Here is a 16,792-nt window from a genome sequence, read left to right as displayed (position 1 = left end):
AGGATGGTAGAGGGGAAAAGTGTCGTTCTATATAAACGGTAGGGTCATATTAGTGCGATCATGCCCATACTAGGACACAAAATTAAAATAAATGCCATTAATTAAGAAATTTTCAGTTTTTTACATTTCTTTGCATTTTAATGCCAGTGGTTGTATAAAAAACGTAATTATTCAATCTATGTTGCTTACCTCGACAATTTCAGGCATGACTGGTGTAGAATCGGCTGTAAAAACCATTAAATTCTTGACATTTATCGCCAAAATAGCGTAAAAAGAGTGCATGTGTTTCGGGTTGCCTACTCTCAACATAAATGGCCCTGGTGCCACCGTAGGATGTCAACCTACAGGAACAAAATTTTATCTCTGTTCATTTGGTACCTCGGGCTACATTTTGACATATGTCGAACATATGTTGAATATCGAAAAAAGTTGTTTGATGACCGTCCCTAATGTACATTAAGTAGTTATTATTAGATATTTGGAATTGCTTTGGTGTGGTCAGAAAATATTGAGAGACCTTATATGATATAGACAAGGTTGGCAGCAAAGAGTAGATGTGTAAGTAGGGTCAATAGGGAGACAACTTCTAATTATATAGTGATGGTGATGGTCCATGTGTGATGAAGAATGATGATTGCTGCACCCAAGTTGTCAGGCAGTACCTATGTGTAGAACACTCATCCCCAGTCCATATTTCCATTGACAGCTAAAAAATTTGTACTTCTCTGGCATCCCAGGATCTTTACTGAGGAGTGCATTAACACGTAAGCTATGGAAGTTAGATTGAAGTCTTCCAATCTTTGCCAGAAAAAATGCCAAGGAGGCTGAAGGCTTTTTTCTGACTGAAGGGGCAGAACTGGTAAAAGGCCCTTGTAACCCCCACCAAACCCTTTTCTCGAGGGACCGCAAGGAGATCCCCACCTACTAAGAAATGTTTTAATTGACTTTCGGGTAACTTGGTGAAATTATTACATCCGCTGAAATCTGCAAAACAAATATAATGTGAAATTTTTTTAGATTCTTTTCCATTTTTCATATATTTCCAGGAAGGGCGGCCACTCCCCTCTTTGCCCTAACTATTAATCCATTCCTGTTGTTATTCAAGATTGCTGCTGCAATCTGATGATGAACATCAAATGGTTAGTATATAATAGTTGAGATGCTGTTGGCTCGTGTGCCAAAAATATATAGACTCTGCATCTAGGCAATCAAGTGCCTTTGTGGCTTATCACTGGAGCCTACTCCTTGATATTCATCTCTTTACAATAGCTGTCTAATCATTTTGAATTTTGAGCTCAGATTCCACTTTCAGAAAACAAGGTCTACTCTGTTCTTGAAATGGTTTCTTAAAAAATTATACCCAGATGATGGATATTGAAAAAGTTCCAGCACACTGTCGAGTGAGGAGTTCTCGGGATCACCTCCGGGTCAGGAACTGCATAACTGCCGACGTTTCGATTGCTGACTTGGCTATCGTCCTCAGGGCTGTGAGTGTCGAGTGAGAGTGAGAGTATATATGCTGTCACTCCGGTGGTCAGGTGACTGCTGATTGGCTGCCATTAGTGGCACGCTCTGATTGGCTGGCGTGTTGGTGATGGTTTTGCTTAGCCTTTTGGATAGTTTTGAGCACAGGTTCCCAAGTGTTGCTCAATGCATATCCGGAATCTCTATTGACTGTGTTCTTGGCCAGACTAATTTCAAAAGACTCTTTGATGAGTTGATCCATGGTCTCCATTAACAGTGGCCATGGTTGATCTCAAAAGCCATTGGATCAGCAGAGCACATCTTGGTGTCGTCAAACTTAACTATATTTCTGCATTCCATCCAATACTGATGGCTGACTTTTCAGGCTGTCCTAGGCGTAGGTGGTGCTTTTTTTCTTGGAGCTGCATATCTATAGTGCGGCCCGTCTCACCAATGTACATATATCTTCCCACACCCACATGGGACTTAGTAAACGCCAGGTGTCTTCAATCCTACCGGATCTTTTGCTTTGACCAGCATGTCTTGGATCTTTTGCACAAAATCTTTCTTCCAGCACACTTATATGAACCAAAACAGTCACCATGTTAAAACCGATTCATAATAGGTCATTATAATAACATACCATTGCATGAGTAGATATTTAGCTACAAAAGAGAAGTAGGCTCCCTTAAATAAGCGTGCTTAAATTATCAATTTAAGCACATTATTAATCAATCGGCCCACTGAAGCACAACAGATTAATCCAAGGTGGATATGTCATTTATAGTATGTACTCCTCCAGCAACAGACTGGAGGGGTGGGAGATTTGGTACCCCCTATGAAAAAATTGTATTAACCTGTTTCAAATTTTTATACATTCATATACATTGCCATGGTAATGTATAAGAATGTATAAAAATTTGAAACAGATTTATAAAATTTTTTCATAGGGAACACTTTGAATTTCTGTTTGCCAATTGATACCTCACAAAGAAAAGCTCAGTTTTAGGTGAGGTTTATTTGTATTTTAGCAACCTAACGCTTATTCCAAGACACTTCATCACCGTTTCAGCTTAAAATCAGATTCAGTGCTAATAGTAATAATAATAATGAAATGTCTTTATTTGGGCGAGGTTGAGGCTATAAGGAAGTCCCCTCTTCCCAGTGCTAGGTTATATTCAATTCACCAATCAAGTGGTCCCTTTGCTGCTTTCCCTTGAAGTCAAAAGAGTCTAATGAATTAAATCATTCACTAAAAATATTTGACACGTTAAAATACTATATTTGTTTTATTTGTTTAATTTTTCTAATCGCACGAACTTTACAAATAGTTAACCGTGACTTTAATATAGAATATCCTGACAAATTCGCTCGTGAGGGTTGATTTTGTCATTGTTTTTGATCTTAGACCATATAAGAACTAGACCCGCCATTCCCCACCCCTACCCATGTCTCGCCGTGTGGCCAACATTCCCCTCCGCTCCCTTCCTTCCCCGCCCACTTTTAAAGGGGCGTGACGTCACGGTTGGGACGCTCATCGTCGTAGCGCATGGCTACGAATGGGGATTCACTGTATCACTGGGGTATTTTGACCATTTTCTTCGCGATTTTTCAATTAAAAGTACTAATATTTATTGCGTTATGTACGAGAAGTATTCTCTCAGCCATGGTTGGATTGAAGAACTTACAATTAATGAACAGTGGCCTTTTTCGGCATTGGCAGCGACGAAAAATTATTGTGGCAGTAAAATGAAGACAAAGCATTTTGTAAACTTCCGCAGATTTTTTTCTTGTCTCGTTAGCGATCTAGCATAATTCGGAACATCGTTATGCGAAGCAAATTGAAATGCGCGCTAGCGCTACTAAAAAGTGATGTCAACAAATCAGCATCCATATTATTTAGGTAAGTAATTTAGTTATTTCATGAATGCATAATTTTTTACTTAGCAGAAAGCTCTCGTGTTATTTATATTTTGCGATGGTGGAAAAAGGTCTAGCGCCGACTTTGCAAGTGACACCTACGATTTACGTACGCTACGGAAAATCTGGGAATACATAATACTTATTAACGTATTTATAATTAAAAAGAAAGAGAGGATTGGATTAAAATAATTTTAAATATAAATTTTCTTTATAACAATCAAATATATTAAATATATTGAATAACTTCATTAGCATTTTAGCTCTATAAATTAGCATAGCACTTAGCATAGCACTATTAAATATTTTCATGTAATGTTGTACGTATGTACTTACAGAGTTTTCAATTAAATTTTTTTAAACAATTTATGACATAATTTTATTTTTTATACTCTTGTCACAATACGTAAGAAAAGAGGATGCGGATTCAACGATCATCTAAGAAATGAATCTCATTTTATTAAAAAATCCAGAAGCGATTACTCTGTCAAATGTGTGAAATGTAACGGATAATTTTCTATTTTTCACAGCAGTATAATATTTCGAAGCACTTGGAGACGCAGGAGCATAAAATATATTTAAATACTGCTGCATCTTCCTCCAAAATACAGACATTTTTAGTAAAAACAATTTATGGAGACGAAGAAAAGAAACTAACATTAGCAGGATGTCTTTCAATGCTATTTTTCATAGTCATTCCTTCAGATCCTGTACATTAAGGCCTGTACATCACAAGTTATCAAATCGGTTTTGCAGCGCACATGATACGTAACGCCGTTCAAACAGCTGCTGTTTTTTGCCCGCAGATGTGAAAAATATTGTCATTAAAATATATTTCTATTTCTACATTACACTGTACGACTTCAAATGCTGAACGAATTTTGTGAAACTGCGGAAGTCGCTTGTATAAGAAAACACTTGGTTACTGTAAAACGCGCTAGTTACCTCTTTCGTCAGCTGCAGATAGAATTTTTCAATTGTACCACACCATGAATTCCTACTTTCTATAACAGGCTTAATGTCCTAGAGTTGTAGAAGAGAGTTTTGAAAAAGAATCCTCAAATTTAGCTAGAGTTTTAAAACAATCAATCACCTTTTTTTAAAATGCTATTGAAGTTATTGAGGGTGATAAAATTTTGACTTATTATGACTTGGGTGCCCTATAAAATCCATGGATCGAATCCATGACTTGATCGAACCAATGACTTGGGTGCCCTATAAAATCCATGAATCGAAATCCATGAAAAACACCTTTGTTGGTATGCTATTCCTTTTGCCACCCTTATGACCTTGAAGGTGGCCTTACTGGGTCAACGGTTGAATTTTCGTAAATAAAAGTGTTATTTTCGGGTTTCTCTGGTCCAAAAACCTATCTAAGAATTGACATCTTGATCAATGAAATTCAAACTTTATCTATCTCGACTTTTTAAACATTTAAACCCCATAAGGCAAATTCAAGTTTGTGGTTTGGACCCACATTGTGAGGTCAAAAGGTCAAAATTGTAAAATATTGCTTACACTAACAAAAACTTAGGACCTTTCCCCATAAGTGTGCCAATTTTCATGAATATTGCTCCATGCAAATTTACTAAAATTACATTCTTAATAAATGTATTTAATACGATCGCTTCTCGCTTCATCTTGATTTATTTAGCTTTTTGCGCAGAGTCAAGGCTATAAAATGCCTTAGTTCATCGTAAAAATATGTTCATTAAGTGTATAATCATTTTGCGTGCCCAATATCGTCACTTTTCAGCGACTTTGCAGCGTATGAGCGTTAAAATATCTCAAGCGCGCATACGGAATATCATCTGCAGTCCCAACCGTGACGTCACGATCCCTCATCCCACTCACTTCCCCGCCGTGCGATGTTGGCCACAGCGTTCCGCCCGAACGGCAGGTCTACTTACTTAAATGGTCTAAGTTTTTGATTTCATGTTGGCGGGTTGGCGCAACAACAATTGAAGTACGCCAAACGCCAATTCTTCTTCAAATGGTTAGTACGTGGATCCTGCTGCCGGCTGCAAGATCTTATCTGTTTACAAATAGAATTTGCTGATGCAGACAACTAATGTATGTTCGAGGAGAATACATATAGGCGTTTATTTTTATCTGTGTTAATGCTTTACTGTTATCTGAACCGTGTCTTATTTCTGCCTTTTATTTCGCCCCAGGTTTTGTAACTTGTTGTCAATTGTGCTGCAATTTCCGTCCACTAAACACTTACTAGGACTGAGTTGGAGGTTTAGGAGAATCGAAGTTATCTCGTATAACAGCCGTATCTGTTATTCTCAACGTAAATTTAGTAAAATCATAATGAACCGGCAGAATACACTGTGCTTGTTTGATGTTGATGGAACCCTTACAGTTCCGCAAAAGGTAATCCCGGCAAGCGTGTTCACTAAGTGCAATGTTTATTTAGAAAAATCAAGGTTGTCGCGCTCTTGTCCGTTGAAAAAAAGTTCTACCCTAGAACTCTCTCAGAAATTCACGTTTGGACTTACTTTTCAGACCATTGAGAAGGAAATGGAAGACTTCATTTATAATGAAGTGAAACCCCGTTCATCAATCGGTATTGTAGGTGGTTCAGACTTGAAGAAGATAGCTTTTCAAATGGGAGGAAATGAGGGTAATGAGAATTCCCACTATTTCCAAGGTTTGTTGGCGAATTGCTTCATTTATGACCTTTCCAACATTTTATCTTCTAGTGATCAACAGCTTTGACTACGTTTTTGCAGAAAATGGATTGGTTGCTTATAAAAACGGTGTACAATTGGACACCAAGGTAATGTAATTCATAGTAAGAGTTATTCCCAATCTTTCTCTCTGTAAACATTTTTATAGGTTAAATTGGTATTTCATTTACTTCCTCCGATAGCAGCAATATGTGTATTAGAATTGAACCATTGCTATGATAGTAATTATTTTTTATGTTGATTTATGTGACTATGTAAACCATGTCTTCGATCTGGATCTCTGTAAGCAAACGGAGAATGATATTATTTTAAGTATATCATATATATTATAATTTATTTTTGCAGCAGATACAATATCCTTGCACTGTGCCAACGTTTCAAAGATGTAAAATGCATCATTATCTTGTGTGCGCACTATTCTCCCATATGATGGTGTCGGATTGCATCATGCAACCTTTGGTGTAGTTTGCAGTTACTGAAGCTGAGAACCCTTCATGAGCTTCCTCCTGAAAATCCGAGATCCAATTCAATGGCCCTCCAATTATTATTATCCTGTGTACATACCTCTGTATAGCTTGATTTCATTCAAAATAATCCCCTCAGTTAATTTGGCCCCTTCTGAAGTATGGAGCGTAAATGTGTTTTTGAATCATGGGAAGAGGAATGCATTCATCGTTCAGTGAACATGAGAATTCCATATATATTTGAATATCTAATTTCTAGCAATTATTCATGTTGGTGTATATGAGGTGGAATCATATTTGATGAATATTTTATGATACATTGTTCTGTAATAAATATCAGGTATTAGATTAGTAAAATGAGTAAGGTAGGAAAATATTAAAGCATTAATGTGAAATTGTTTGTCATTTTATAATTTTAAGGTTTTTTTTAAATTTTATAGGTAATACAAGATCATATCGGTGAACAGAAACTGCAACAGTTCATCAATTTCAGTCTTGGGTATATGTCAAAGCTCACACTACCCTTTAAAAGGGGAACATTCATTGAATTCCGGAAAGGTTTAATAAACGTTAGTCCAGTGGGACGTTCCTGTTCAATGGAAGAAAGGAAGCTTTTCAATGAGTATGACAAACAGCATAATATTCGGAAGGACTTTGTGGAAGCCCTCAGAAAAGAGTTTCCTGATCTTGGGCTTGTTTATAGTATTGGTGAGTAGTTGTTCATCACTCATATAAAAATTGGTCCAGAGAGAATTGTTCAATGACATACAGCCTACTTGTCACTATTCTCACATTCAGGTCATTCCATTTCAAATCAACCAGGCCATGACACCCACCGACTCGGATTTACATGAAACTTGCCATGGTCATACATTCTGGTATAATTAGAAACTGTGTACAATTTTAGCCACCAGTTTTCAATTGTTGATGAAATATGAGCAATTGAAATTTGGGCGTGACCCCTATAGTGCCGCAACGTGCAACACATGGTGATTTTTATTTTCATCCACAACTCCATTCCTGTGAGATGAAAAGGCATGATTTTTTTTCCTAAAGATAAGTGATCCATAATGATCCTACGATTATCATCAAATATTCACTGCATGAAGTAATTCAGCTGCAAAAAAATAAAGTTTACAAAAAAATCTCGCTTGTACCATTTTTCATTGTCAGCATCCACAGGGTAACGCCATGCGAATACAGACTCATGGTTCGGTTTAAATTAATCATTAATGTATGAGCAAAGATCCTGTTGAAAAAAAATCGTGAGTCCGGGGTTCCTTTTAGTAAAAAAAAATTCTCATTCATGGTCACGGGAAAAAAAGGCTCTTTTTCAAGGCACATAGATATTACACAATTTAGAGGAGATATAAGCTTATACTCATGATTAAACAATATTGGAGAATGCATTATCTCACTATAGCATATTTAGGATGACGAGAATCTTCGTCATCCATCCGGAACGTTCCAGAAAAAAATGGGGAGAATTCTCGCCATCCGTACGCAAAGTGTTAAGGGTCCTGACAAATACAAGAAACACCAGGGTCTGCTGCAGTGAGCCCTAAAGTATGTGTAAAATCTTTTCTCTGACCTATCTCAGAAGGCGATAGAGTAAACAGCACCCTTGAAGACGAGGACAATGATGGGAAATAAAATTTAAGCGAATATGTACCGCCATAATATATACTGAGATGAAAATCTAAGAAGTACTAATTAAGAAGAGGGAAGATGCAAAACAAGCTAACACCAATCGGGAAATGTTAGTTAAAAGCTATTAACAAGAATGCTTTTCCTTAACCCTTTCCCTGCGAATGAGGAAAAAATGCGGCAGGACGTTTCTTGACACGGGAGATGAAAGCAGCAAATTTTCGACGTAGATTTTTCTCCGCAAGCGATCGAATGCAGAAAATATACTTTTCCTTGCTCTTCCCCTTTAATGCAGTCACAGGTTTTCGAGGTCTTAGTTTTGGGACCCAACAAAGCAGGACTTAAGCCGTACCCTCGAAATCCGGGAGCAGGTACCCAGACCCCTCGTCTTATATTACCCCTCTTTGTGGTAAGGGACTGCCGTCATTCAATTGTTCATTCAGTCAGTTTTCGAAATAAATATTTGTTCCATTTTAAACTACGAATTGAATTCTTTATCTTTTGAGCATCGTTCACAATTTTTAACCGAAATGTTACGATAAGTAGTAACTTATATCTCGATTTCAGTATAAACAACAAGATGGAAATTGTTGCTGCATTAAATGCGTTGATATTGACGGCAGAGCTTCGTTCAAAATTTGACAATGGCGCGTCAACCTAAACAATTTTAAAGCGTACAATACGTATTCATTAGTACGTTTTCAATTGTTGTTCATTATTCATAATGAATTGATGCATCATAACGTTTGATTGGGTAAAGTTATATTCTAAACATAAGCTTTTTAACAATGTTTAAACCAAAGGAATTACACCTTAATAGGCACATATTTCCAAATCGGCGTTCCTAGGAATTTGAATACATACCCCGGTACGTAACGTGGTAAGACAAATCAAGTAAGAATTTTCCTTAAAGGAGGTGGCCTTGTCTTATTGGTAGTGTTTCTCGACTCTGATACACACCCAAGTTTTTTCGCCTGGTCTCAAAATATGTACTTACACATATTGTTTTTGTCTTATGCAATTTTGATGGCATCTTTTTCCAGTCAGTCTCACTGGTCTACGGTAGAACTTTTTGTGATGTTGAATTCCATGACATTCTTGCACACATGGTTCCATGTAGGCTTTCTTAAATCAGCTAGGGAAATGGTGGACCCTAGATAATATACCTGTAACTTATACCATTTACCTTACATTACAGGTTTAATAAATAGAAATCTATATAGTGAGCACTATTACCATTTCTTTTGGTTGACTCCAGCTTATTGCTCATTTTTCACTAAAAATTTGAAAAAAAATTGCTGCCAAAATGTACAAATAAGGAATCACCTGAATAGGAATGGGCCATAGGTGATGTGATCTCAATAAGGTTTATCACTCACCATCCCTGGGTTGAGAACAGTGATAGGACTAAAAAATGCCAAGATTTTATTTCAGTCCAAATTACTTGCCATTTTATCTCAAATCATAATTTTTTATATCATTTGCATTAAGTTAAAAAAAATCAGGTGGGGGAGGTGTTTTTGAGACCCTATTTCCTGAATATTTTGAGTGTTTTTAAACACTTATCACCCTTCTAATTTGGGCCTTTGGTCGCAAATTGGAGATAATTAGATTTTTCTAGTAGAAATATTTTGTATTTCCAGCATGGAATGATAAATTAATCTTCAATTCTGACAAAACCTGTGTATTACATGGTTATTGAATGTGATATATATGCATGCATATGAATTACTCTTTCAAATTAGGGATCAGGCCTCATCTCTTATGCAAGGCTTATTAGAAGTTGGTATTACAAGATGAATTTCTAAAATTTTCTTTTGATTAATTTATCTATTTCTTCCAGGAGGTGAAATCAGTTTTGATGTCTTCCCTAAGGGGTGGGATAAAACTTACTGCCTTCGTCATGTAGAAGACCAAAATTTTGAGTCAATTCATTTCTTTGGTGACAAAACAGATCCAGGGGGAAATGATCATGAAATATTCTCTAGCAATAAAACCATTGGCCATAAGGTTGTCTCGCCATATGATACAATGGCGCAATTGAAGGAATTGTTCAGTCTTTGAAAGCATAGGCGTTGCAGTAACGTGTATGGATGTTTTATATTGAGCCTCCACATTGTGGTATGCATTATTACCTAATTTAAAAATTTTGTATTTTATTTTTTGTTATGTATTTTCTCTGATAGTTCTGGGTGCCAGTGTTATAGCTCTGTAGAATCTTGTCAATAAGTTTTTCAAGTGTCTAAGGTTTAGAACCTTGTTAAGCAGTAAGAAGTATAAAAGTGGAAATCAGAGTAAAAGCTCCTGGGTGTAACCAGTGTTAGAGCCTTTGAAATCATGCTTGTTTAACAAGAAAATTCTTATCCCAGCACTTATTGGCAGTGCTCTACTGAAGTTGATACAAGTTTTTGCTGTGAATTAAGAAATATTTGTTACATTAATCAATTGTTTATGTAATGAATTATGTTTATAATGACAAAACTTCAATGAGTCTACCTATTGCATTCCATTGTGGCGGACATTTTTCAAATTTTTATTTTGAATGTGTGCTTTCATTTAATTTTTGATTATGAACTAGAGACCTTCAGAGAGTTGCGTAATATGGTCAGGTTTTACCTGGGTATTTGCTAGAGAGGGAAATATCTGCTAATATTTGACAGACGTATCATATAAATATTATGCATATCGATGACCTAAGTTCTGACAACACATATCTCGAAAATAGCAACTTTTCAGGAGAGCAAAAAAAAATGATTAATTTTTTTTTATATGTACTTGTACACTGAAATTAAAAACCAAATGTTAATGAAACTGAAAAAGAAGCATTCATTTGCAAACAAAGAGAATTTTTTGCTTGTATTTTATTTTTTTATGTTATTACACTTTGTTTAAGATACCTGTCTCAAACCGGCCGAATTAGAGGTACGTGTTGTTAGAACTTAGCCGTTGATATATATTTTGTGTTCTGACTGCAGTGGCCATTGTTAACCATTGGGTGAAGCCTGGGAGCCTTGTTCAAATGTGGGAAATACTAGAATAAGTACCCTTGTCTATCAGAGATGAGCAAAATGTCCTTGGGAAAATGTGCATAGCCATTGGGGATGAGGCACAATTTCATGTGAGCTATTATGGTTGCCTATGTCACAGGAATGGAGAATATTGGATGAGTTAAGCAACCTTTGGGAACAAAAATAGGTACTATTAAAAGGTAAAAAAGTAATATATATCTTTGTATGTACTAGAACATTTTGTTAGTACATACCTATGTTGCTATGCATATGATGTCACCTTGTTGCTTGTTACACTGACAATGTATCATGCATCCAAATACTGACCTAATCTTACCTCACTGACCTAATACAAGTTGGGTTCAATGTTAAGCAATGTAACCACAGTTCATCCAAGTATGCTCATAACGACTCATGTATTTCCTGCGTAAGGGAGTGCAGCGAGACAAGTTTATACCTATATTGCACATGCTTTCTGGTTGTTAGTATGAACCCAGGTTATGTACCTATTGCAATCATGTTGTATTTTAGTGGTGAAATTTTATGATGCATTTTGATGCACTCTCTTCTTGGAATTCCATGATTTTTATGATTTCCTGCTTTTTGAAACAGTTATCTTAAGATAACTGTTTCAAAAAGCAAAATTAGTCAAAATTTTTGGGGCACAATTGTGCCCCAAAAATTTTGACTAATGCAGGAAGGAGTTATTCTGCAAATTTTTATGTGCCAAAGAGTAAAGCAGGCATTGTTACCAGAGTAAGAAAGTGTCCTGATATAGTTTTAATATCTTATTTTGTGTCATGAATTCACAAGTACTGTCATTCTCTTGTGATTTTTTTTAGCATATAATATGTATTATGTAATACGCAATCAGTTGATTACTCACTATTTGTTGCTGTTTGAGAAACTAAGAAATCTTCTCACAAGCAAATCAGAGTTCTTGTACGTACTTACTGTGTTAAATTTTAAGCCTCCAATTTTACTCAAATATTGGTGATAAAAATTGAGGAGAGCTATTTTTGAACTTGAAAAGAGAGTAATATTATTTATGAAAATTTAAAGCTCTCAATTATTTTTATTTAGTCTAGGATGAACATTTTATTGTGTTGAGAAGAAGATGTTACAAAAATGTGTGTAGAGGTTTGTCAGAGGTTGGGATATGTTTTCAACATTACACTGTGGCTTGGGCTTGAGTAACAAACCTCTGTTAATCGAAATCACTGGTTATTTACAGGAAGAATGCCTAGGGAGAATGAGGGTAGTTTATAATGGCCTAAGGTATTGTAATTAAGTATCATGTATGCCCAAGCTATGGGGTATATACTTCCAGTCAGTTATTTCACAGTGCATGTATTAATATTTTGGTAAAATTTTCATATTGGTATTTTCAGAGATGACTCCAAATTTTCTTAACTAAGATATAGGGCTTCATAAACTCTAATTTTCCTGTGAGGGAGAAGGTAACTAACACGTTCCCTGCCACAGACTTTTAGACGAATTCACCCATTGCACATTGTTTTTCTATTTTCTTTCGTTTTAATACTTGGATCCTTCCCATTTGAGTTTTCGTGTGCATTCGGCTATGCACACTGCGTTGGTCACATCATGTAAGCATCACCAAAGTAGCTGTGATCGAAGGCGTGCTATAAAAGCGGCCTATGCAGCCAAAGAAAGGCTCATTCTTTTGTCATAATGACCAAAGTGGCAAGAAGACAAAGTACATGTTATGGTCATTGTGACTGAAGCGGCACTGAACGTGTTAAGGAAACCTAGACCCATTTTCCATTTTCTAATATCCAATCCCGTTTGGATGACCAGGCCTTTTTTTCTGGTGACATTCACCACAGGGATATGTAAAAGGTAAAATTTCCCTAAACTCAAAATGAAGACTGAAAACTCAAGGGTGCTAACCTACTGGAGCTTGTTGGCTCAGATTATGAACCAAAAGTTGATGATTCCTTTCTTTGCTTGCCACCACCTAAAGTAACCTTCCGTTTTGTAATGCAATTTTCAATTGCATATTAAAACAATTTCTTCTACCTAACTGGGGAGTATTGAGCAGAACTTTTTTCTGCTAACTGATGGGTCCTTAGATTGAAGGATCTAATCCTGGCTCTGTGAACTATTAGGACTCGCATGAGAAATCGAAAAAGTCATGGTATGGTGGCCCTGTGGGAGAGATTAGCTCCACTGCCCTAAATGAGTGAAATTAACATGCCTATGGCTTAGTCTAGGGTGAGGTTTTCCCACATATCCAAGCCAGCCTTTGAGTTAAAGAACTTCGGGAACACTTATTTAGTTATTTTAGAAACTAACTGATCCCTTTATTTAAAACAGCAATGAATGTCTGATACATTCTAGGTTTTCAGTCAGATCTATACGTATTTATTGGCTGAGTGTAATTTATTATTGATGAAAAGGGCTTTGTAAACATGTCCTCCATGCCAATTCTCATCATCATTTGATGTTAGCTTTAATTTATCAACATTTATGTGCAATATTTCCAACTCCTTTTTGGGTATGACCTAAAGGAAATACACATTGAAAAATATGAATGTGGTATCTCAGTTTTACGTTGACAAATATTGAATAAAATTTTGTTCTCAATGCTGAAAGTTCCAGTTCTTGTGCTCAGTTGTTGGTAAAAGTGGTCGTCTCCCCCTGTTATTCTGGTGATACATGATAAGAAAGATGGTAATAATTAAGGTTGCTGTCTAATTCAAGTTTTCAATGCCACCAGCTCAGCAACTAACAAGGTGTGAAGATAATTGGAGACTAGGAAGTTCAAGTCACCGCAAAAAAAATAGTGAACCACTCCCACCCCTAAAATAATTATACATAATTCACTCTTGGAAAGAAGCAATCTACAACCGACTGGTTTACCATTTTTTTGTTGTCGATTTTGATAGAGTTATAAAAATAAAGGAATTCCTTTTTTCTGTTTCTTGTCCCCCTGCCTACCTACTTCTTACTAGCTGTGAAAAATCAACAGAATGAATCCTTAGACAGATAAATTGAAGAAGACACGCATTCCTGCCGAACAGGTCACCACTTCTCAGTTGCTTGTCGAACTTGAACATCAATTTCAAGTAGTTCTTCTCTCTTGATAGTGATTTCTTCCCTAAATGAACGTTTCCTTCTGAACAAGATAATGAACCAGGTATCTAATGATGTCATTTTCTCATAAGAAGTGGGCGACAGCTTTCATGGAGTTTATTTTTACCTTTTAAAGGAATTTTTGAATGAGGAAGGTTAGAATTTTTATATTAATATGTAAAGTAAAACATCTATAACCGTAGCTGTGCACATGTTGGTTTAAAGTCTGAATATCACAATCATTTTATATGTACAAGAGCAGTGGTTATTTCAGCTTTTCTTTTTGATGACTAGGAAAGTGATTTCTGAAAGCACCTTTATCTATATCATACGGTCATTCGAGATGTCCTTTCCGTTTACTGTGTTCATTAGGTTTGTGTTATACAGAGAGAGTACATACTTATGTATAGTAGTCCAAGATAAACCCTATCGAAAATTATGTGCCCTATTAATGTTTCCATTCAGTTGTAAAATCTAACAATGAAAATTGCCTAACCAACCAACATTGCTACAGCTTGGCAGGTAGGCTTAGGAATGAGCGAAGAGAAAGGGACAAGGGTGAATTAGGGTAGGGTATGGAAATTACGAGTAAGAAATTTGCTTGAGTAAGTCACTCCATCGAAGTTTGTTCTACGTAAACCTATTTTATGCATGCTGAGATATTGCTGAATGTATGGTTAAATATTTAAGGATTGTGATCGTTTTTCAACGGAATTTCAATCTTTGACTTCAATCCAAAGCATAAGGAATAGAAGGGTTGCTAGGTTTTGTTTCACACTGATTGTCTGAGTGCTATGATATGAAAATGGTCACAAATTATTTTTATGCTTTGAAGTCTTCACAAAACTGATTAGTGTTGAAACTATGGGTGGAAATAAAATATTAGCATTGGACATTCTAGGTGAACCCTATACTACCTATATCATTTGTACCATGAAGTGAAATATCTTTTCCTGTTCTGTGGTAACAGAAAGTAAAGCTGCAAACTTTAAATAGCATTGGGAAGAGGCCCTGGGCTCAATAGCCTACTGCTATCCCATCTCCATTCCTAATATGCGATTTCTATGTTATTGAAAGATTTTAGTCATATTTTCTAAAGCATATTTTTGCTTTCTGTGTATTTTCTGTGCAAATGAAATATTTTTGTGATCAAGTACAATGTCTCCTAAATTTGTTGCCATTTTTTCGTTTGCATCTTATATCGCTGTTTTTCTTGCATTAAAATTGCTTATAAATGCAATTGCTTTAATAATTTACTGTGTATAAGCCATGTAGTGGCTTCAAGCCAAAATCTCTAACCATTGAAACGGGATTTGAAATTTCACAGTAGTCATGAAATCCGTGTATTTTGAGTATTGAATGCCAATTATGAGTTCTCGTCTATCAATCATAAGTATTTTCTGAAGATAATTTATAAAGATCATTTGTTTGCCGCTATGAGCAAAGATTTCGTGCCCCTACTCTGCTACCTCGTCCGCCGCGACGGACAGAACCAGACGTGTATTGAGGGTCACGTGTACCCAGGCGCCTATGCCACACTCAAGTTTTACTGAATCCAAGGGGCTTCTCGATGGTAGAACTCGAGGCTCATTTTCAATTCCTAGAAAATCCTCATTTCAAAGACAACTATACTGATTCGAAGGTCTCATTCTGCATTCAAATCATCTATCTATATCTACAAAAGAGGATGTCTGTTTGTCTGTCCGCTATGGGTTTCCATGCGGCTGCACTGATTGTGACCAAAGTTAGTGTGCAGGTACATCTCTTGCCCTCCAACCCGTTAGTGCTACTTTTGGTTTTACTGAGATAAAAATTGTCTCAGGAAATGTCAACCCTGCATAGCTGATTCCATAAGGAACCAAAATAACTCGGTGCTTGTACTTGTTTCGGTCGAAAATGCACAAATTTTAAATTATAAAATTTCGTGGCGCTTTTTTTTTCCACCCTGTGTTTTCAGGGTTTGTTTCACGCATTCAATGGTTCTATGAAAAGGAACATCGAAGCAGCCGAGATTTACATATCATCAGTGGCGCCTACTCCATGGGGCCTGAGGGGGCCCGAGCCCCCTCAAAAATTCGTTATGGGTGTGAGGAAAAAATGTGTCAGGCTTGTCGATTTTCCCCGGAGTGTCCAGATATTCGATATTCGTCCAGATATATGTCCAGATATTGATATTCAATTTTTCAGGGTTCTAATGTTGATCATATGACTCTTCTAAAATACTTAACAAAACTTAAAACTCAACACTTATAAAATTTCCGGGGGCAAGATCCCCGGTTTTGGTCTCCCCAATAATTTTTGTAAGTCGGCTCCCCTGCATGCCGTGTTTGATGTAAAGCGTATTTCTGGTCTAATACAAGGTGGCAACAGACAGTGGCGGAACTATAGGGGTGGGCTATATCCCCCCTTGGGTATCCAATTTACACACGATAGAACGGTAATTTTTCCGACCCCATCGACTGCTGGAATTTTAACCCCCATTTAGCCCCCCTTGTCC

At 36.5% G+C, this 16,792-nt stretch overlaps 1 protein-coding gene across 1 annotated transcript; it reads left to right on the top strand.

Annotated features, from left to right (window-relative positions):
• Positions 1-5,346: 5,346 nt before the first annotated feature.
• On the top strand, positions 5,347-10,924 carry LOC124171330 (phosphomannomutase 2). The gene is made up of 6 exons (XM_046550483.1): positions 5,347-5,457; positions 5,559-5,763; positions 5,896-6,013; positions 6,093-6,169; positions 6,985-7,252; positions 10,035-10,924. Coding segments are annotated over exons 1-6 (891 nt in total). The 5' UTR covers positions 5,347-5,455; the 3' UTR covers positions 10,256-10,924.
• Positions 10,925-16,792: the final 5,868 nt, after the last annotated feature.

Source organism: Ischnura elegans, chromosome 1 (assembly GCF_921293095.1).
Source record: "Ischnura elegans chromosome 1, ioIscEleg1.1, whole genome shotgun sequence".
NCBI classification, from domain to species: Eukaryota; Metazoa; Arthropoda; class Insecta; order Odonata; family Coenagrionidae; genus Ischnura; species Ischnura elegans.
The sequence above is the reverse complement of the archived record's forward strand: the minus strand, read 5'-3'. Positions and strand labels throughout refer to the sequence as shown.

Excerpts from the sequence above, each read along its gene's own strand:
- LOC124171330 (XM_046550483.1), top strand. Across the intron at positions 5,764-5,895 it reads CCCTTACAGTTCCGCAAAAG|ACCATTGAGAAGGAAATGGA; the intron begins GTAATCCCGGCA and ends CTTACTTTTCAG. Across the intron at positions 6,014-6,092 it reads TCAAATGGGAGGAAATGAGG|TGATCAACAGCTTTGACTAC; the intron begins GTAATGAGAATT and ends TTTATCTTCTAG.